Source organism: Ascaphus truei, chromosome 10, assembly GCF_040206685.1.
Source record: "Ascaphus truei isolate aAscTru1 chromosome 10, aAscTru1.hap1, whole genome shotgun sequence".
Classification (NCBI taxonomy): Eukaryota; Metazoa; Chordata; class Amphibia; order Anura; family Ascaphidae; genus Ascaphus; species Ascaphus truei.
In genome coordinates this window covers 32,334,081-32,356,492 of record NC_134492.1, presented here as the reverse complement: position 1 = coordinate 32,356,492, position 22,412 = coordinate 32,334,081, and the positions used below count along the sequence as shown (strand labels likewise).

General features: G+C 42.2%; 1 protein-coding gene across 1 annotated transcript in view; it reads left to right on the top strand.

The window, feature by feature from the left end:
* DPYD (dihydropyrimidine dehydrogenase) overlaps positions 1 to 22,412 on the top strand; it is a 755,572-nt gene that overhangs the window by 727,760 nt on the left and 5,400 nt on the right. Inside the window, 1 exon segment of the mRNA XM_075616482.1 lies at positions 9,072 to 9,215. Coding sequence (XP_075472597.1) covers positions 9,072 to 9,215 — 144 coding nt within the window.

The following is a 22,412-nucleotide window of genomic DNA, read 5'->3' as shown; positions in this document are numbered from 1 at the left end:
TGGTAGATGGAATGCATTATAGGAGAATCCTAAATTCAAAAATAGAAAAGGTTGCATATTCAAATTTATGGTAAAATACTGTTAATTTAATCTGCCATTTTAAATAATTTCACTTACATTTTGTAATGGAGAGCTCACCACAAACAAGGCGTGACCGCGGGGCCGAGGTGGGGATAGATTTATAACGCCACCCACAGCCGCGTGGGCGCGTTTGGAGTGTAGATTGTTCGTGGTAGCCGGATCGGGGTTGGAGAGGTAAGGATAGTCAAGATATTTGCCAAAATCGGGGTTGGAGAGGTGCGGATTGTTGCAGGTACTTTTAGTCGTGGTCAGTATTGGAGAGATGAGGATAGTCGTGGTACGTTGCCGAGGTCGGGGTCGGAGAGGTAAAGATCGTCGTTGGTAGCCGGGGTCAGGAACAGAGTAGCTAGGAACCAAGAATCAAGACAAGATTCTTGTGGAGGCAAGGGTAGCAGTGAACACTTCGAAACAACAAAGGTTTATGCTCAGCCGATTTGCCAGTGGGCCGGCTGAGCATATATAGGAGAGAGGAACCAATGAATAGGCAGGCAGAGTGGAGGTGCATCCTCAGTGCAGGCTGTGATTGGCTGTAGTGGTGCAGGAGACGTGTGGGAAGGATTGCTGACGAGGATTGATGATGCGGTACATGCGCACGCTGAGCGCGCGTATCACTCTGTAATGCCCCTGTTGTCTTTCAAGACTTCGTCAATGAAATCTTCAGAGATCTCCTCAATCAGTTTCTTACTGTCTACATTCAAGTCTACTTGAATGACATAATGATCTTTTCCAAGTCCGTTCAAGAACATGTTGGCCATGTCAAACAGGTACTACTACGCCTTTGTGAACAGCATTTGTTCGCCAAACTGGAGAAGTGTCGGTTCCATCAAACTTCCACAGCATTTCTGGGATATATCATCGCTGACACCGGTCTCACCAAGGATCCAGGAAAAGTGAAGGCAGTCCTGGATTGGCCTTGTCCTACTACTCTTAACGCTTTCTGGGCTTCTCTAATTACTATCGCAGGTTAATTCAGAATTTCTCCTCTGCGGTAGCCCAAATTACAGCCTTGACTAAAAAAAGTGCGGATCCTGCTTCTTGGTCACCGGCAGCCATTCAAGCTTTCGATCACCTGAAAAACGCCTTCATCTCTGCACCCATCCCAAACTACCATTCATCTTAGAGGTGGATGTATCAGATGTCAGGGCTGGAGCCATTCTATCACAAAGAAGGACACCCCAAGCCAGACTCCATCCCTGTGCCTTTTTCTATAAAAAAAAATTCTCCTGCTGAGCAAAATTATGATGTAGGTAACCGGGAACTCCTTGCTATTAAGCTAGCTCTAGAAGAATGGAAGCATATTTTAGAGGGCACAGAGAACCATATCACCATCTTGACCGACCAGAAAAATTTACTTTCCATCGAAGGTGCTTGACGCCTAGGTGCTCGACGCCTAGGTGCTCGACAAGCTCGCTGGTCGCTTTTCTTTTCTCGTTTCAATGTTATTATTTATTTTTTACCGGGTTCTAAAAATCTTAAAGCTGATGCCCTTTCACGGCAGTTTCTGGTTGACGACAAGACTGAAGAGTGTCTAGAGACCATACTCCCTTCTAAATACATACTTTCCGCTAACACGTTTGATGCACTGAATGACATTGTACAAGACCAGTCTCATATTCCACAGGGTCTCGAAGTCTCAGAGGGACATCTTTTCACCTCATCACCGTACCAGAGGAAAGTTCTAGAATGGGGCCATTCTTCCAAATCATCAGAACATCCAGGTACTAGGAGGACCACTGATCTTGTCGAGTGAACCTTCTAGTGGCCCGGCATTAAGGACATTAGAGAATCTGTTGCTGCGTGCTCGACATGTGCTCGTAACAAGACTCCCCAGAGCAAACCACCAGGACTTCTATGTCCCCTTCCCATCCCGGACTGTCCATGGACCCACTTGTCCATGGACTTCATAGTAGCGTTGCCTGTTTTTAAGGGTATGAACACTGTCTTAGTTGTTGTAAACCACTTTTCCAAGCAAGCACACTTTGTTCCGCTGAAAGGTCTTCCCAATCCTCCCAAATTAGCAGATGTCTTTGTCAAGAACATTTTTCGTCTGCATGGGGTACCACAGGTCATTGTCTCCGATCGAGGTTCACAGTTCATCTGGAAGTTCTGTTGTTCGGGTATTTCTCTACATTTTTCCTCAGGGTATCGCCCCCAAACCAACGGTCAGACACCCAGGATAACTGGACTGACCTTCTTCTTTGGGCCGAATTTGCGCACAATAACCTGGGCAGCGAATCCACCATGGAGTCGCCTTTTTTCATAAATTATGGTTTTCACCCATCTCTCCTGCCTATCGCCACACCCAGTTCTGGGGTACCGGCGGCGGATAACAGAATTTGTTTTCTACAGAATTCATGGAGAAAGGTCCAAGAGACTCTTAGGAAGGCAACTTCTAGACTGTGTGCTCATCTGCATGTCATTTCCCAGAATCCCTTGCTGCAGTGGAAGTGCTGTGTGCTGGGTGATAATGGTGAAAGGCGGGGTTGCAGACCTGCCTAAGACATGCAAATGAGCATACAGTATATTTACATTTGCTATATGCTTTGCTGTGGAGGGTTTGTGTCACTTTTTTTACTCACCATAACTTAACTCAGTATGGTAAACCCCATCCTTTTGCTTCATTGCATAGCCAGTTAACCAACCCCACACTGGTGAGACCCATTAAGGTCGAAACAGCTGTCTGTGGGTGGGTTTTCTGGCTATGCATCTTAACCCTGGCTGTGCTCAAAGCTGTGACCATGCAGCAAGCTTAAGCCTATAGGGAACCATGTATAAAATGGTTTTTGAAGCAAAAAGTGGCACTGTGTGCTCATTTGCATGTCATTTCCCAGAATCCCTTGCTGCAGTGGAAGTGCTGTGTGCTGGGTGATAATGGTGAAAGTTGGGGTTGCAGACCTGTCTAAGACATTCAAATGAGCATACAGTATATTTACTTTTGCTATATGCTTTGCTGTGGAGGGTTTTTGTCACTTTTTTACTCACCATAACTAAATCAGTATATATATCTATATATATATATATATATATATATATATATATATATATACAGCTAAACCCCGTTATAACGCGGTCCTTGGGGTCCACAACCCAAAGACCGCGTTACAACCGGGGTCGCGTTAAAATTTCACCGGCATCAGCTCTGGAGCTTCCTCATTACAGATTTAAATCTCCTCCATTTTGCCGCCTTACCAGTGCGCTCCTCTTCCTGCTGTCCACGTGCTCATATCTCTCTGCTCTCTTGCAGTCGTATGCCATTGTTTTTTTCAAACATTCAATTCAATGCTTTATTGACTACCAGACACAGACACAAATAAACATTAATACATTTTGTACAAAACACATGCAGGGATTGAACTCGGGACCTTCTGATACCAATGCATTGCCTCTTACCTCTACACCATATGCTTGGTGTGACAAGACAGAACCTATAAATATATTTATCCTCTACAACACAAGGTACATGTCAATGTGAAATGTCAATGTGAAATCTTAAGTCTATTTCTAGCTATCTATGACATCACACAGTTCTGTGGTCTAGTGGAAGAACTTCTTACCACCATATGCAAGGGTCCTGGGTTCAATTCCTGTATGAAATGGTATAATTAACTTTTTTAATAAATTATTATTTTAATTATGTTGTATAATTTATAAATATATAATTCTTTATTATTCTTTATTAAATAATAATTATAGGTTCTGTCCAAGCCTATGGTGTAGAGGTAAGAGGCAATGCATTGGTATCAGAAGGTCCCGAGTTCAATCCCTGCATGTGTTTTGTACAAAATGTATTAATGTTTATTTGTGTCTGTGTCTGGTAGTCAATAAAGCATTGAATTGAATGTTTGAAAAAAACAATGGCATACGACTGCAAGAGAGCAGAGAGATATGAGCACGTGGACAGCAGGAAGAGGAGAGAGATGAGCTGAGATGAGAGAGGAGAGTGTAAGGCGGGAAATTGGAAAATTTGAGATGCAGGTAAGCCGGCAAAATGGAGGCTTTCAATTCGGGAGCCATGCTCAGACCGCGTTATAACCGATTCGCGGTATAGCGAGGCGCGTTATAACGGGGTTTAGCTGTATATATATTTTTTTTTTTGTTTTTGTTTTGTTTTGTCATATATATATATATATATATATATATATATATATATATATATATATATATATATATATGACAAAACAAAACAAAAAAATTATTTAAAGGAGCGCCTGATAAATCAACCTGCCTAATAATGAGTAGGTCTAACTTGCTGTGTTTGAACAACCTATGGGGTGGCCAAGGGAGGTAAAGTATAAAATAGAACCTATGTCACTTTAAGATAAGACATATAAAACAAGAATATAACTTTAATAAAATATATAGAAAAAATGTAAAAAAATATATATAATCAATGAAAAAGTCCATAAAAACCTTAAAAAAACCTTAAAAAACACAAAGTCCCGTTCCAGATAAATGCATCCAGGTATAAGGCAGCCTGTTTGGAAGGGATCACAACTCCCTATAGATACCTATGGAAGAAAAGAAAAGAAAAAACAGGCGCAAACCTAGTGCATTAAAGTATAACAATAAGTTTATGGAACAATAAAAACAGACAAATGCCCAAACTTATTGTTATACTTTAATGCACTAGGTGTGCGCCTGTTTTTTCTTTTCTTCCATAGATATATATATATATATATATATATAACAAAAAAACAATATGAAGTAGCGCCGCTAAATAACCAGTTAATTATAAATATTAATTATAAATTACCAGTGGGAGAGACAATAGCTGATTGGGTAGGCTTGAAGGGGCAGCTAGATAGGGCTAGTACACTATGATAAAACTTTTAAAATATACAAATGGCAATGCAATCTCCTGACAAAAAACCCTAAAGGAAAAAATATAAAAAATATAAAAAATGTATTTATTAATAAAAAATATAGAAAAAATGTCAAAAGATGAAGATATATAATAAAAAAACCTTCAATACATAAAGTCCTGTTCCAGTGGCAATGTCCTTGGTTTCTTGCAGCCCGTTTCAAAGGGATCACCAGTCCCTAGTGATATCTGGAAAAAAGAACAAAAAAGAAACAGTGTAGCCACGTACTAGAGTCCGGCCGCCATTTGCCCACAAACACTGATGCAGGTTGACTGAGAACTCTTGGCTCCCGTGTGCTGCTCTCCCGGTTTGCTACCTTGTACTATTATACATCTGGGGTGCCTGTTTCCCGGAGGGACCGATTTGTTGGAGCACTGAAGGTGAAAGACCCCTCTTCCGGTTCCGGTTCGCGAGGCTGATCCACGTGACGACGCCACTGATTGCGGACGGACGCTGGTGATTGAGCTGCAAGGCACATGAGAGCCTATCTCATACATGCTTTTATTTGCTGTATCCTTGTGAGTGGCCATTTGTTAGATTTTATGTTCATCCAATACATTTTTATTGTGGTAATGCACTAGGTGTGCGCCTGTTTCTTTTTTGTTCTTTTTTCCATATATATATATATATATATATATATATATATATATAAAAAGGCAAAATAAGGTGCACAAAATTATCAACAATAGTTAAATGGTGTCAAATGAGTGCTGCCGTAATGTGATGGATGTACACAACACCAATAGCATACAAAAAGACAAAATACAAAAGGCGCAAATCAGAGACAACAGGCCCCAGATGAAGTCTTTCACAGATGAAACCGGTAGGGTCTCTGAATAGATCTCCATGTCTGTCTGAAATAAGGAGATTTTATTCTTTTGCCTGTGCTGCAAAGCCTTATTCAAGGCTATTGGGACTGCGGAGTTTACTTTCAACCAAGGGAACTTCAGTACTTGTGGACACAGTGTGTAACCTGAGAGGAGTTCCTGACACCACCAGCCCTTCTGCTGCAGTTACAGAAAAGATGTTATCCTTACATGCCTGTTTATTTCAGCTACATTGTAAGTAGCCATTTTTCTTGCGCTTTATTTATATGATAAAACGTACTTCACCATGTTGACATTTTTCTCTTTTATAGATCATATCTCGTCCTGGATTCTTATAAGGATAGTCTACGTATTTAATCCCACAGGTGTTAGACAGTTAACCACCTGTTGTCTCTGATTTGCGCCTTTTGTATTTTGTCTATATATATATATATATATATATATATATATATATATATATATATATATATATATTTATATATATATTTATATATAACAAAACAAAAAGAAGCGCCAGTTCCGTATATAAAATGTGGAGTGGATTTTATTATATAATAACTAGTAGTCTTGAAGACCAATATTAGACCAGTGACGAAACGCGTTGGAACGTCGTTACGTCATCACGCAGCCACACGGTTACACATTCTGAGGAACATCGAATACAGATTGCTGCTCCATATCCGGGAACAGAGGGAAGCGTTGGAAACACGCAATTACCCAAGCGAAGTGCCCAAGCGAGGTTTAACACGGAGGAGCACTGAGCACAGATTGCTGCTTTGGATCCGGGGATACAAGCATACGTTGGAGACACACACTCGGTACCTGAGCGAGGTCTGATATAGAGGTAGACATCACCTCTTCATGAGGTTTGGTATACAGTCAGGTCTGTTTATGCTATAGGAGGGACTTTGTTTCTTCCATTGAACATTGTTTCACAGCGGAATCAGACCGCACGTTGAGGAGAACCATCCCGTGCTCCATTAGGTCTGCCAATATTGCATAAATTATACATCTGAGAAGAATTGCTCTATAATTGGTGACTTTTTTATTCCCATTATTATATTCAGTGTTTATCCTCTATTTCGTCCCCTCGCTCTATCTGTTCCACAGATTTATATATGTCACTTGCTTAATGCTGCTGATGATTATTTTATACTGCATATTGATTGCTTTTTAATCCCACCGGTCTAACATTGGTCTTCAAGACTACTCTAGTTATTATATAATAAAATCCACTCCACATTTTATATACGGAACTGGGGCTTCTTTTTGTTTTGTTATTTGTTTCAGTTATTAGTCAGGCTCGACCATATAGAAGCTTTGCCTAGTCCGTATAGACTGTTCCTATGCTAGCACCAGCATTTCATCTATACACTATTCATTCACTTATTTGAACACTCATTGTATTTTCATTTTAAACACTTTTGTTATAATACATTGCACACTATATCACTTATCAATCACTCACTAGCGCTACTATTTGTTTTTTTGTATATATATATACAGACAGACAGACAGACAAGAAAAAGTGTGTGAACCCCTTAGGATTTTCACATATTTCAAATCTAAAATGTAATAAAGGAAAAAAGAAATATCCTCTGGTGCGTAGACTTAGCCCATCAGAAGTTGATATGTGAAAGACAAGAGAAAAACAATGTGAGAGTATTTGCACACAAATGTGATTCCAAACTATCTACTTTGGTGTACAGATCCCCAAAATAATGCGTTTAATAGATAATTTAAGCCATGTTGTAGCTTCAAGGTGTGCCTTCCTTCTTTTCCCATATCCCATATTCCCCAGGCATGTGGATTAGAATGGGAAAATTTACCACACTTAAGGGGAGATTGTATGTCTTTATTGTATTATATGTCTTTATTTATATAGCGCCAAAAGTGTACTCAGTGCTTCACAAAGAATACAGTACAGGGAATTAAAATAACACATTAAGCGCAGCAAAAACAGACAATAGGAAAGGAAATCCCTGCCCCGAAGAGCTTACAATCTTAGGCCTCGGACATGGTGATAAGAAGAGCGCTGGGCAGCGCTGATGCTTATGCTCTCCTGCTCAAGCAGGAGCTTTTTTGTGTCCCTGCATGAGCGTCAGCGTGCACGCTTGTGAGCCGGGTGGGATCCGGGCGGGAGGCGGGGCGGGAGGAGGGGCTAGCGCGCCGACGTCACGGACTGCCATTGGCTTTTGGCAGTTACGTGACCGGCCCCGCGCTTCCCTCAGCGGGAAAACTTAAATTTGTCTGTCAACTGCAATTCCACACGCCTCTGCACGCCTGCGGAAGCGCCGTCTAAAGCCGTGCTGATAGGGATAATGTTTCCCCTCAGCGCGGCTCAGCGCGGTTCAGCACGGTCTTTTTGACAATGGCCCTGGCCTAAGAGGTATGATGGGAGACTACTTCTACTGCACCTTACCGGTACATCGGGTGGAGAGTACAGTAGGAAGGATACTTTTTGTAGCTGATAAGCGATTTTTATTCATTTTTCTTGTAAGGGCAATGTATTTGTATTTGTCTATCTAAATAGTAAACTTACCTCTCAGTACTTAACCATAGAGCTTCTGTATATAAATAAATATAAATAATAAATATGTAAATATATATAATTTTTATTTTATTTTTTTAAGTTATGGTGGGTGACAAAGGCAACAAGAAACCTCCACCGTATTGCATATACAGTAGCAAATAAAAAGATCACTTGTGAGCACATTTACATGTCTTAGGCAGGTCTGCAACCCTGCCTTTCACCATTATCACCCAGCATATGTATGCTGGGTGATAATGGTGAAAGGCAGGGTTGCAGACCTGCCTAAGATATGTGAATATGCTCACAAGTGATCTTTTTATTTTCTCTCTCCCTCTCCTCTCTATCTATCTCGCTGTGTGTGTGTGTGTGTGTGTGTGTGTGTGTGTGTGTGTGTGTGTGTGTGTGTGTGTGTGTGTGTGTGTGTGTGTGTGTGTGTGTGTGTGTGTGTGTTTTTAAATTGTCAAGCGAGGGGATAAAGTAAATGCATTGCTTTTTCTCCTCAATTTATATTATGTGGTGTCATGCAAATGTTGAGATATTTTATTTTACTGCCTTATTTTTGTTATTGGTATTTCTGATGTTATAAGCATTAAATATCATTCTGTTTGCGTTAATGTGCTTGCCTGAACAAGATCACTTTAAGTTAGTTTGAGTCTTCCTTATACAATCTATAAAATAAAAATGTAAATATAATGTTGTCCCGGAATGCTTAGCAATATGTCAATTCCAGGGGGGAACTTTTGATGCAACTTTTTCTCTTTTCTTTAGAAACTTCCAAGCTTTGGACCATTTTTGGAGCAGCGCAAAAAGATTATAGCAGAGAACAAGATTAATGCAATAAAACAAAATATCGGCCTTTCAACAAATGAGAAGAACCATTTCTTTCCTAAGAAACCCGTTCCTGCAGTTAAGGTAAAGAAGAAACAAAATCGGCTCCAGGTGCAATTATGATATAATTTTTTTCCCTGGCATTTTAATTGACAAAAAAAGAATGTATAGAATTCAAAGCATAACACTGATTGTGCTGTCCATGCATGTTTATTAGATACACCTACATTACTAACAATATCAGCATGTGTGACACAGTAAACAGTCAACTATTTTGCAGGTGTGGAAGAACCAGGCGCTTACCTTCAGTATCAGAGTTACAGAGTGGTGATGTAACCAGTGATTGTGGTTAATTTCTATCGATGTGCGTTATTTCTTGTTATCCCTTCTGCTACTACCCCTAGTAAAGGGATGATCCAAAGCCCTTCGGAAACGTAGAGACAAAAACAGAGTAGGGGGAGTACTCTGTTTTTGTAACTATTTTGCAGGGGCAGCAAACTGGGGGGGGGGGTGAGATTCTCTGTGGGGGCACGGCAGTTACAGGGGCTCCACACGCTTCCGGAAGGCATTTAAATTAGATACCGGGGGGAGCGGCGAAGGCCTCTGTAACTTCTGGGGATGCATCGCCATGGCAACGCAGATTCAAATGACGTTGCTTTGCCATGGCATTGTGACGGCAGAAGGCCGCAGCCAAGGTAAAGAGGGGGGGTCGCGCACCCTCAAGGGGGTGCAGGGGAAAAAGATTGTGCACCCCTGTTCTATGGTATAGCTAAAGTTTGTTATTGCTCGCCATCAGCAACACACTCCATGTATGTTTTTATGACTATTTTATTACTATAAATGATCTACAGTCTTATATAATTATGACACATTTTAATTAGAATTGGTTTATGTGGGCTCCCTGTTGTTCCTTTCTCTTCCAAAATGTACACTGCAAATAAGTGACTGATGCAGCTGAAATGTGGCGTTGATTTATAAAGAATCACAGATGTTCTCTTAAGTTATAATTAGTTTTGTAAATTTCAGGGATGGCTGCTCCCTTTGTTGCTTCCTTTTGATTGTTAAATAACATTGTGTTCGTTGTAGCACGTGTACAGTGTATATGTGCAATGAATTGAAAACTTCTAGAAAGTAGCACTTTCTGGTAGAAAGATTGAAGGAATGATAGCAGTGGGATGCCATGCATGTCTTCCTTAAAATTCGTAATTTATTTAACCTCCGTCTACAGCTCTCCAATGCTTGACTGCTTAAGACAAAAGTCTGACACACGTTGAGACCTTTGATAATACATATGGTTTGTTTCCCACATATTTTGTTTGAGTAGAAGAACATCGTTGTGCAATTATGGGCACCCAAATCAAGTTCTTGTGCATGTTTTTAAAACTATAACTGCAAAAAGTATTGGGAAAAAAACACTAGAAAAATATATTATTTCACAGTTGCAATACTTTAGGGCTGTGACTCTACAGATGTAAACCACGGGTGAATCACGGATTAACCCCTCAGACGCTCAGAAAAAACAAAGTCCTGTATACATGAAATCAATGAATATGGTACTCTGTTATAACCCCACATGAATGAATATAACCTTATGTAATGTCTCCTCCAGCAACAGGCTTACCATAAGCACCAAATAGTTGAGATAAGTAGACCTATTGTGAATTCAAAGGTTAATGGGGTAAACGATGCAGTACCTTTAGTTGAATCTTCTTTAAATGATGAGGCTGCTCCTGTTTGACCGACCTGTCATTGCGCGTAGTTAGTCGAATAAAATTGTGGAACTCCACCGCCATGGATAATGAGCTGCATACCTGCCGCCTACCCTCTACCCGCTGACTAGCGGTGGGTGGTCACGTGACCGGCGGCTGCGGCGAGACTCCCCGATCCAAAACAGGAACTGCTGTGGTTGCACTTAATGAATAAGTGTAGCGCCTCACCGCCACGGTGGATGTATGATGTCTTCACCGCCAACCCTCACCCGCTTGCTCGCGGTGGGCGGTCACGTGACCGGCGGCCGCGACGAGACTTCCGGACAGGGAACAGGAGCAGCTGGATGTCAACTATGTCAGCGAATCGGCGTGCTAGCTGCAATCTGTGGAGCATGTAGAATCCTCCCGAAGGGGGTGTTAGCGCTGCACAGCTGAAATGAAGGACTTGCTGGAGACTGATGATAGGATTATAGAAAAACTTTATTGCACATAGTGCAAGCAGATCCTCTTGACGCGTTTCTGCCTAGTTGGCCTTTGTCAAACTCTACAGGACTAAAAATGCATGTATATCTTTGGGTTGCAGGTTCAGAATGTCTTTTTTTAGTTTTTATTCCAGCACTATCAAATCTAATAGGTAAATGTAGTGTTCAAGTAGGTTTTAAGCCGTAAAAGTGGACAGCCTAGGTGGACCTCATAATCCATAATTGCCACCAACCTCTCTGTATTTACAGAATCTAGCCATGAATGTAGTAACCGCTATTGTTTCCGGAATGTCATGTTTATTGTTTGTTCTTTCTACCTTCTCACTAAGGCCTGGGACATAGTAGGTTGATCAGCGCTGGGCAGCGCTGACGCTCATGCTCACCTGCTCACGCAGGAGATTTTTCTTGTCCCTGCATGAGTGTCAGCGAGCGCGCTTGTGTGCATGGTGGGAGCCGGGCGGGAGGCGGCCATGGAGGCGGGCCGGGAGGCAGGGCTAGGGCGCCACGTCACGGCCTGCCATTGGCTTCTGGCAGGCACGTGACGGCCCTGCGCTTGCATGAGCGGCAAATTTCAAACTTGCCTGTGTCCTGCATTTCCACACGCCTCCGCACGCCTGCGGACGCTTGCGGAAGCGCCTTCTAAAGCCGCGCTGATAGGGATAATGTTTCCCCTCAGCGCGGCTCAGCGCGGTTCAGCGCTGCTCACCCTACTATGTCCCAGGCCTTAGAGTGTCCTTTTACATAGGATGCTACTACAGTGGGGCTAAAGAAATGAATATGTGGGATGGGCAGTGGGAGTGGAGATTCTGTCAACATTTAAGTAATGGCACATTTATAGAAAACATTTGTTGGGATAATTATGCTTCTAATGCAACACAATACCGTAATTATATGTAGCCATGTAACTCCTGGGCTACTATTACTCTACCTAACATATACGCCCTGGTCAAAGCGCAGGCGGTGTTAGGGTTAAATCTATGTGTCACGATAGCTTATGACAGGTTGTAAGTTACACCAAATAACTGGGTTTGAACTGAACGAGGCTTAGATATAATAAAGTATATTTATTCCTTTGGATAGGTGAACACACAATATACACTGGCGACACACTTTATTCGAGCTCGGCTAGTCCCACGAATTCGGGTATACCCGGGTATATTGAGGTTTGTGACTGTTTTCTGCCTGAGTGCATTGAGTTATTTTCCAGGCAGGGATTGAAGCATTTTATTCCTGCTGGCTGCAATACTGCACAGTATATATATATATACTGCATTACAATTCATGAATTTATGCCATCTGGTAGACACGCGAAGCATTGCAGCCTATTAAATCCTAATCATTATAATTTAACAGATCAGCCGCCCATCAGCCAGGCATGAACCCAGGCTGGGAAGGCAAATGCAACGGGCTTGTCAGAGGTGAGGAGCGGCGCATTCCAGGTATCTGCCAGGTACATACTGGGTATTTGCTCGAATAAAGTGTGTCGCAGCAGTAGTACAGTAACAGGCAAGAAGTACACTTACTTTAGGGATGGGGGATGAGAAGTATGTTGCATAGCAATTCTCCAGCAATCAGGTACAATCAAGATGGTATCAGAAGACACAGGATAAAGGGTTTACCACAGATTATATATCTTTTGTAACCCTATCCTTAACATTAAGTACAGGTGATTGGTCTTCAATTATCTGTAGCCACTCTCTAATGTGGAAACACATTTTGATACATGCCCCCCTGCTAGTTGGCACATGCGCATTAGAACGCTGGGGTCTCATTTCTGTAGCCCCAGATTTGCATCAGGAATGCCAGCCAGTCTGCCAGATGGGTTTTCTGGCAGGATATTCTTTGTTGTGAGGTGTTAAAGGTGACACTTACAGACTGCTCTGGTTTGAGTCATCTCTGCCCTCATGTAAACAGTGGAGGTGATAAACTCCTTTGAACAGCACTTAAATTCTAGACATTAGGACGCTTCCCTGGCCATCTGCTGTCCTTTGTCCCAAAGGAATTTCCTCGGGGTCTTGTCCTTGCCTAGGGATTCAGTGTTATTAGTAAAGCACAAACATATTAAAATGTCGGTTCGTTGGGCTCAGCGGGTCCAAACTTCCCAGTTCTCAATGCCGGAACTGGGACACCATGTGGTCCAATTTGCGACCCGCTAGGACCTCGGGAACCGGAGTTACACAAATACACCTACAACCGTTTCCTATTTTAATACAATAAACTCCGCTGTAAATTAAATCACGGTTTTTCACTAAATCCCCATTGAAAACAACGGGCTCCGCCTCCATAAACTTTCAATGGCAAACCGCCACCGTTGGTGGCTATTGGAATCCGCCGCCATAGACTTTCAACGGGGCAACGCCGCTGTTGAAGTCAATGGGGTTTTTCTGCCATAGCCGGTCAATGGAGATTGGCCGCCATTGGAGTCTATGGGAAAAGTCCCGATCCTTCAAGGGGGTCCATACTCCGTCGGGTTGGTCCGAGAGGGTCAAGGATGGTTCTGCAGTCATGCTGGAGCAGTGACTACAGGTACCCCAAACCCTGGCCCTCTGGACCCTCCGGAACCGAAGATATAGATTCATGGTTTTCAGCTTTTTACACTTAGTCATTTTCCTGAGCTGTTTCTGCCGCCGCCATTGGAACCTATGGCGCGACCCGCTCTCTCGGCACGACCTATCTCGGGGGTCCAGGATTCGGGGACCCGGTGGTGGTCGAGTGGGGGGAGGTCTAGGAACTAGGGGCAAAAAGAATTTTATTCCTGGGTGCCCTAGAACTGTAGATTCCTACGCCACTTATCGTTCAATTTGACTAACAGTGATCAAAGCTCTCTTATAGAAAAAGTATCCGCTTTGCGGTTTGGACGGCAGCCAACTCGTTCCTGGAAAGCGCCGTCGAGGAATCTCCATTGAAGTCAATACTAAGAACATGGAACAAATTCTTTCCCAGATTTTATTCATCAATGAGCCCATTGACTTACAATGGGAAACCGCCGCTCCTCCTCTCGGATGCCATCTGCTGGTCTTCACAGGAAACAGGACCAAAACAGCCAGATCTGCCATTGAAATGCATGGAGCTCTAATGGCGGCCTATGGGACCCTGCAAAATGGTGCCTGAAAAGGCGGGAAAATTACACAAAGGGCTATAATCATTAAAGAACTATTAAAACTTGTACTCCCGGATGGATCCCAGTGTATGTGTGATGCAGACACCGATATAACCAGACATTACAATAAAACATGGGAACAGGGGAATACACATTTACATGTCATAACAAGGGTTAAATCACATTGCTGGACCGCAGCCCAGTTAACCCCTTGTCTCCCTGGTGAGGTCAGGGGATGGCCAAATGGGGTGCAACCCCTTTAATACCGGGCCACCCCCTTTCTCCCTCTACACTATGCCCTTGCTGCTGCTGCAGCAGTAAACAACTCCCTTGAGTGACAGGGGGAGTGGGCCTAAGGCCTGGGTACTACCCTATCAGGGGCTCAGACCTGGGACCCTCCCCTGGGTACAAAAGGGGCTGCAGATCAAAATTTAGGTGAGAGTGTGGAAGTGTGGACCCAGGGCTCTTGTTCACCTTCCTTCCCCTCCCTCGAGGAGTGGGAACAGCTACCCCATATTCCACCAGGGTATATGGGAGTCAGGGATAGTCCTTTTGGGGTCTCAAGCCCTGGGGGTTGAGTCCAGGGACCCAAGAAAGAACGTTTAAGCTGACATGTATGCTTTATATGCTGTAATAGCTGAATAGAGACACGGATGCTTTTTATTATACTTCAGCCTGAGGCTGCAGTTCTTCAGCTCCCCGCTAAATGGAGATACGATGTGGACCCCTTGTCTCTAAGTTCTGTAGAAGCGGGCAGCCATCTGAGGAGGGACGCTTGACCTTCAGGCAGCCAGGACCTCCGTTTGAGGAGATGCAGCAATACTATGGCAGTCCTCACCCAGGGGGCTGCCGTGCAGTCCTTGTACTTAGAAGTGGTGTTGGGCTAGTGTCCCAAGGGCTCCAACCAAGGGAAATACAGCCTGCACCATGCCATCCTAAAGGATTGATATGTAGGACACCTGGAGTAGTGTTTTGAGATCCTGGGGACCCAGAAACTTCGGATGGAGACTATAGCATCACAGTCCAAATGGAGGGTGTTTACAGTAGATGCGGGTAATGTTCAAGGAGGGGATCCTGACCGTCAGGAGGCCAAGACCTCAGTTTGAGGAGCTGCAGTAATACTACAATACTAAAGCGGCCTGTCAAAGTATCTATAGCGTCCCAGGGGGTGGGGGGGCTCTCGAAGATTGGGAGGCCCGGACCTCTGTTTTAAAGGAGCTATAGCAATATGGCGAGTGAAATAGCGGTTTGCGCCAAAACGGGAAAACCAGGTGGTGAAGTTTGCAGAGTTGCAAGCTTCTATTGCAAAATTGTGCAGGGCTTGGTGCGAAGCTAAAGCCACAACCTGAAATGTGCTTGGTTTGGCGTGAAAGCCAAAGCCGCGCCCATGTATAATGTGCCTGTACTCCTGGATCCACCAGAGGGGGGGGGAGGCAAGTGATTATTGTGTCACAACTAGGAGCGTAGCCGGACACAAGCTACCGCACCCGCAGTTGCATGTGGTGAGACCAAGGAGCAGGAGCTGTACGAGACTGTTCCCGCTTAATACTATCACTACTATGGCTGAGAAAGCTGCTCCCTTGTATACCATACCAGGAGGTATCCTGCTGGTACAGATCAACGGGGACCACTTTCTGTAGGGTGGGTGTTCAAGATGTGATTTCCCAGATGGGGAATTGACTGTGACATCCTGCTGCAAGAGATGCAAGACGCCTCATCTTCAGCCAGTACTGCCGCCACCACCTGCGCCTTCCCAGAAGGATGTGCGGGACTTCTACGAAGTTTTATGCACACACAGCTGTCTCTTACACATACAAATAATCTATGAAATTCCATCCCTATATACAATTAGGGACCACATAGTATCTACATAGTATCTACACACTTTTAGTAATGCTACAGCCTCTTACATTTCCACACCCACCATTGATATACACTCCAACTTCACACACACCTTTTGTAAAGCGCTGTATACACTGTGGGCTCTTTACCAATTTATATTTACATACATACATAAACACACACGCACACGCACACACGCTTACATCACTAACATCACTAACATTAAGGGACTATTTAACACCTCAAGTCATAAATCGCATACTACACAGGGGGGGGGGGGTGTTAGGTTTCAGTCACAGATAACATTACTTCAGTATATGCACTGTTTGAAAGTTTAACCTTGCCTGCTTTATTCAATGTACCATCGCCGGAAGAAGAGATCAGTGTATCTCGAAAGCTCGCACAAATAAAAGCATTTCGTTAGCCACAGAACGATATCGTCTATTTATATATATATAATCCAATGCACAGCCGGCACACCATTTGCAAGTAAATACGTTTTGGTGCTTATCCCATAAAGCAATAACAGACCATACGATACGGATTGCAACACGACATCAAGGGACAGCACGCAGGTAAGTAAATCATAAATCTTCTATATTTGATAGAAAACACAAAAACCGATGTTTCAGTCCCCCAGTGGGACCTTTCTCAAGGAGGGATGAGGTTGGCTTCTTGGCATTCCCAGGTGACGCCAGGAACTTTCAGCTAGTTTTTGTTAATTATAATTATTATAAAGTTCTTTAATAATTTGACCTGCTTAGTCAACTTGATGTCAATGCCACTCATCGCCATTTTATTTGACAAAGGTTGCTGTGCCAGCCGAAACATTGTAGCTAATAAATCAATTGCCTTGTGAAAACCGACTTGTGCCCTTCCTCTATATACTTCTGAATTACATGGACCGCTGCAGATCTGACCTGGGTTTTGGAGAACCGGTATATGTACTCTTTCTTTTTCAGTTGGTATTGCACCTCAGATTTGCTTTAGTAAACAGGATACTGTTTTTGCCATGTTATATTCATATAATACCTGCCAAACTAGTATTTTGTTTCCTTAATGTCAATCGACTGTTTCCTCCACCCCTGACCGATTGATTCCCTCACTTCCAGAGGATCAGGGAGGAGAATTGTATGAAGCAGTTGTGACCTAACCGCTCAACCCAATACTAGTCAATAATGTGAATCGTGTTATGAACAGGGTGCAAAGTAGGAAATATTAATAATGCAAATACAGGTATGACCCTAACGGAGTCCTACAAGTCCTACAAGATGCACTCGCTGTGGAATAAAGGAGAGGACCATAAACGTCCGTGAGATATCAATATCTCATCCCTAGCAGAGATTGTGGGTGCATTTACCTTGTGGAAGAGGAGAGGTCATGCTCAATACACAGTGACATCACACAAATGGGAGGAGCTAAAAGAGGTCAAAAACCTTTTAGGTTTCAAAATTCCAAAAATACAAACATATTTAAAAAATATATATTTTACAACTAATTGTAGTTGTCTGATTTTGGTTTTCTAAAATTGTATTGATGAGCCTTAAAACATGTAATTGTTTGCCTTTCATTTTAGGAAGGACTTCATTTCTAAAATCCAAAATCTTCCTGAAAAAAAATCTGTTGTCCAATTACCCAAACAGCACCACTCCTTCCAACCTAAATCCACCCCTACCGTCTAAGATTATCTTCAAGAAATCTCACATTGGTTTTGTTATTTTAAACCTACAGTACCAAATAAAGTATGACCGTTCTTAGAAGAGTTAGTGTTATGTAGAGATCAAGCTTGCGAACCATCAATGTATAAAGTTTTTTGTTTTAAAAAGTCCACTTGCCGGAGATGGAGTATTTTGATAATTTCCTACTTTAAAATACTAATTCCAAAAATCTGTTTTCAAATAAATTGTGTTTTCACAGTATTAAGGCGCATGCCTCCCCTGCTCACTTAAATCAATAACTAGTGAAGATTATTTATCATCTCAATATTCCACCCCCATATTGTTTTCTTCTCTAAATCCCCATTTCCAGAAACATTTAAGATCACTATAAGTAGCATAAAGGCAATGCTAAATGGAAGTGATGGTAAAAGAAAAGTATGCTTGACAGTGCTCTCAGTAGGTGATAGCATTTTAAAAGACCAAGAGTATACCAAATATAATCATTAGCATATTTCAAGCATTGCTATCTTACAACCGACAATAACAATACACATTACATAGAGCAACATGATTTTAAAAGCAATCTATTATAGTTTACCATACAAACATAAAAAAAATCAGTATAGCGAGTTATTTAAAAATGAAAAAAAATAATCAGTATTTCCTCTATCTACTCCACTTCCTCCTCCTCCACTGTGTGTAAAGCAAAAGATAACCAGATACTGCTGCTAGGGTTGCCAGGTGGCTTCTCCAAAAAACCTGGGCACAATTGTGAAAGTTGCGACACGCTCAAAAAGTCGATGGGGAAGGCTTGTTGTTTATAAATGATCTGACCGTTATGTCATTTTTTTCTAAATTTCATTCCATGTATGCACCAATTTGCACCATTTCATATTCTATTTGTAAAAAAAATTCTGGGAAAGGGTTTGAGTTAGTGCCTGAGTTAAACCATCTTTACCTTGGTTAAAGGCGTCCTCTTTCTTTTCCACTATTCTTGGGATAATTCTGCTAGTCGCCTTAGGCTGCACAATATCTCTGTTCCCCTCTAACGCAGGCTTCCCTGATGTTGAAGGGTCATCCTTAATTCCTTCTGCAACTTCTACTCTAACCTGAGAACCTCCTTTCTTCTTTTTCTTTCTCTTTACCTTGAGAAGCTCTGAAGAATCAGTGGTACTGTGTTCACATTTATTGCTCAAGACTGTTTTCAAAGTGGGAGCCATAGTTTCAGACATAGGGAACCCAAACTTCCCAAGAAAACCAGTAAAGAGGAAATGTGTCTTTAAAGCAGAAGCATTGGAATAACAACAGAAATATTAGGCACAACAGGGAGATAAAAGATAGGAGAGCTGACCTTTAGATTTGAGGCCTTAGCATCAGTCTCAGAAATATCATAAATTGCAAGGGAAACCATAGACAGAGAAACTTGCAGTTAAATCTGAAACTTTTAGAATCAGGCATAGAAATATCACAGATTGCGAGAAACTAAAGACAGAGGAACTTGCTGTTACATCTAAAGCTTTAGAATCAGACATGTGAATATCACAGATTGCGAGAAACTAAAGGCAGAGGAACTTGCAGCTATATCTGAAGCCTTAGGCCGCGCTTATAGTCCCGGTGATGGCGATGGGACCGCGTGAGGTCATCCCTCGCTGTCGTAATTGCAATTTCTGCTTATAGTGGAGAAGACAAGGGAGGGCGACCGGGGGGCGTGACAGAGGCATGTCCGTGAGCAGTTCGCCCTCATTGGCTGTGCTGCTGAAGTCACGCGGCGATTGCCAGAAAAATCAAATTCCATTGACTTCATTGATTTCTGTCTTGCCGTCGCGGTCGCATGTACTATAGGCGCACGCGATGGATTATATCAAGTTGTTTTGGCACGGCACGCCATCACCGGAACTATAAGCACGGCCTTAGAACCAAGCATAGGAACATCACAGATTGCAGGAAACTAACTACAGAGAAAATTGCCGTTAGATCTGAAAATTTTAGAATCAAGCATAGAAGTATCACAGATTGCAGGAAAATCAAAGCGTATAGCAAAAACAAAAGACAATGGGAGTACTCTTGTCTTTTGAAATGGAACCCTGTGAAACAGCAGTATATACAGTAGCAAGCAAAGAAATCAAAGTAACGCGTCTGTTTTTAGAAATGCAAGTCTAAAAATCTGAAGTAGCCCAACCAGGTAATGCAGAGAAAGGCAAGCCTTGTCTTGAAAATTAAAGTCTGAGAGTCTGAAGTGGTGACACAAGGTACTGCAGGAAAATTAATATATATTTTTTTTAATAAGAGAATTCTTCTCAGGGAGAATATGCACAAACATATCCTGTAGAACACTTTGCGGCAAAAAAAACCCTTCATGATCCCAACTGGGTCTTCAAAACACTAACAAAAGAACTTATCTTCCCCCAACGCAAGCGGAAGGGGCCTGCTGAAGCAGGCTAGTTGAGAATCTGTTCCGACGAGGTCCAGAAGTGTCCTTTGTTTTCTGTCACAGAAAAGGTCGGTGGCAGGCAAGGATCGTCAGGTCACAGGCTGAGGTCAGTGGCAGGCGGCAGGCAACAATCGTCAGAGTCACAGGCAGGGTTTGGTGGCAGGCGGCAGGCAAGGATCGTTGGGTTCCATGCAGGGGTCGGCGGCAGGAAAAGGGCAGGGGAGCAGGAACTGAGACCAGAGAGCAGGAAACAAACGGGGACAAGCCAGAACAATAGCAAGAGCCTTTAATATATACAGGACTAAACAGGAATAGAAACAGAAGCAAACCAGGGCATGGCAGAAGGATTTTGGACACAAAACAAAGACAAGGAAAAACAGGAAACAGGAATCTATAAGGACAGAAGACAGGAGCAACAAGAGGAGACAAGGAAACCCCAGAGCAGACAGAAACAGCAGCACACCCAGTGGACAGACAAGGAACAGAAGGGGAGAGGGAGAACTACAGTAGGAAAATATGTCAGGGCTTATTTCCTGACGACTTCACCTCTGTTTCCGCAACTGAGGAAGACCAGGAACTTTCTTTCATATCTGGTGGGAGTGTCCTTCCCTAAAAGCACTTTGGACTCAAGTGTTTCATTTAATCAGTCGGCTGCTCCAGCTAACCCATCTACCCAGAACCAGCCATAGCTTTAATCTGCAAACTCCCTCCTAATATAAACAAGATTGAACATAAACTTGTTACCAACATACTATCAACTACAATATGCTGCATTACCGTCTCTTGGAAGCAACTAGCCCTGGTTATGAATGCAGTCAAGAATACACTTAATCAAACTAAGGTATTTGGAAAAATTACTGCTTTCCTTAATGACACAATTAACAAATTCCAGAGTCTGGGAACCATAGCTCTCAGCGGAAACTCCCCTCAATCACAATAGGTAGTTGCTGACCATTTTTGAATCGCGGCCTTGAAATGTACAGATGCTGTGGGAGTCCTTAGCCAATGTCTCTATCTATATAGTATATTAAATGTACATCTTTACTTTCAATGGGACTTATTTGCTGATGCATATTTATTATGTGTATTACCCCCAACAACTTATTTAAACATCTGACCATAAATTTGTATTGTGTAAATTATAATACAATGTAAAGGATATGTTTAAGTTGTAATTTACTTTTATTTCACCCCCCCCCCCCCCACCCTCCTTTTTTGCTTTTTGTACCCCCTTCATCTCAAAATCTTAATAACATTTCTCAAAGCAAAAAAGAGAAATACCATGAGGGCTATGTATAAAGTGCCACTATAATTGATTTTATCGTAAAACAGATGTACAGAAGAATAGAAAATTAGTGGGTCTCAGTGCACCAAATGTATTAACAAAAAAAACTATTTTGTTATGTGTTGTGCTGTTTTGTTTGTTTCAGCTTTTTCAAAAAGAAAAATGACGCTTGAGTGGAGGAGTTATGATTTTGGATGTCTGTGTCGGCCATATATTGTATAAATGATATGTAATAATAAACTTCAAGTATGTGTCAATTATGTCCACCATAAACAAGTCAAAATTAGAAGTCAAGTTCTTCTTGACAAGAAAGACAAATGCAAATCATTCTTAGTGCATTCGTATGTATGAACATGCCGCACACCATACAAAGAATAAAATAAGGTGACCCAAATATAAGAACATGAATAATGACATATCAACGTTTGGCACTAATGATTTTAGGTGAAAAATTGATTTTCTAATTCAATGCTCTTTGGGGCAATGGCAAAATTTGCCTTTTTTTTTAGTTAATTTTGTTGTGGGCAAATGTCATTTCACCGCTAACTCAGACTTCTACAAACTTTTCACACATTTCTATTGTTGATAACATACATTTACTAAAGGGTGCTTAGTCTTAGTAAATCTTAGGAAACATGCCCTTTAATAGACCTTAATGTGCGCTAAGGAAAAACAATGTTTTGTAAATCTGTGCCTGTGTATTGATGTGTACATATACAGTATTTTGGTATTTTTGGGATGGATACTGTATACAGAATAATATTGATCTTGACA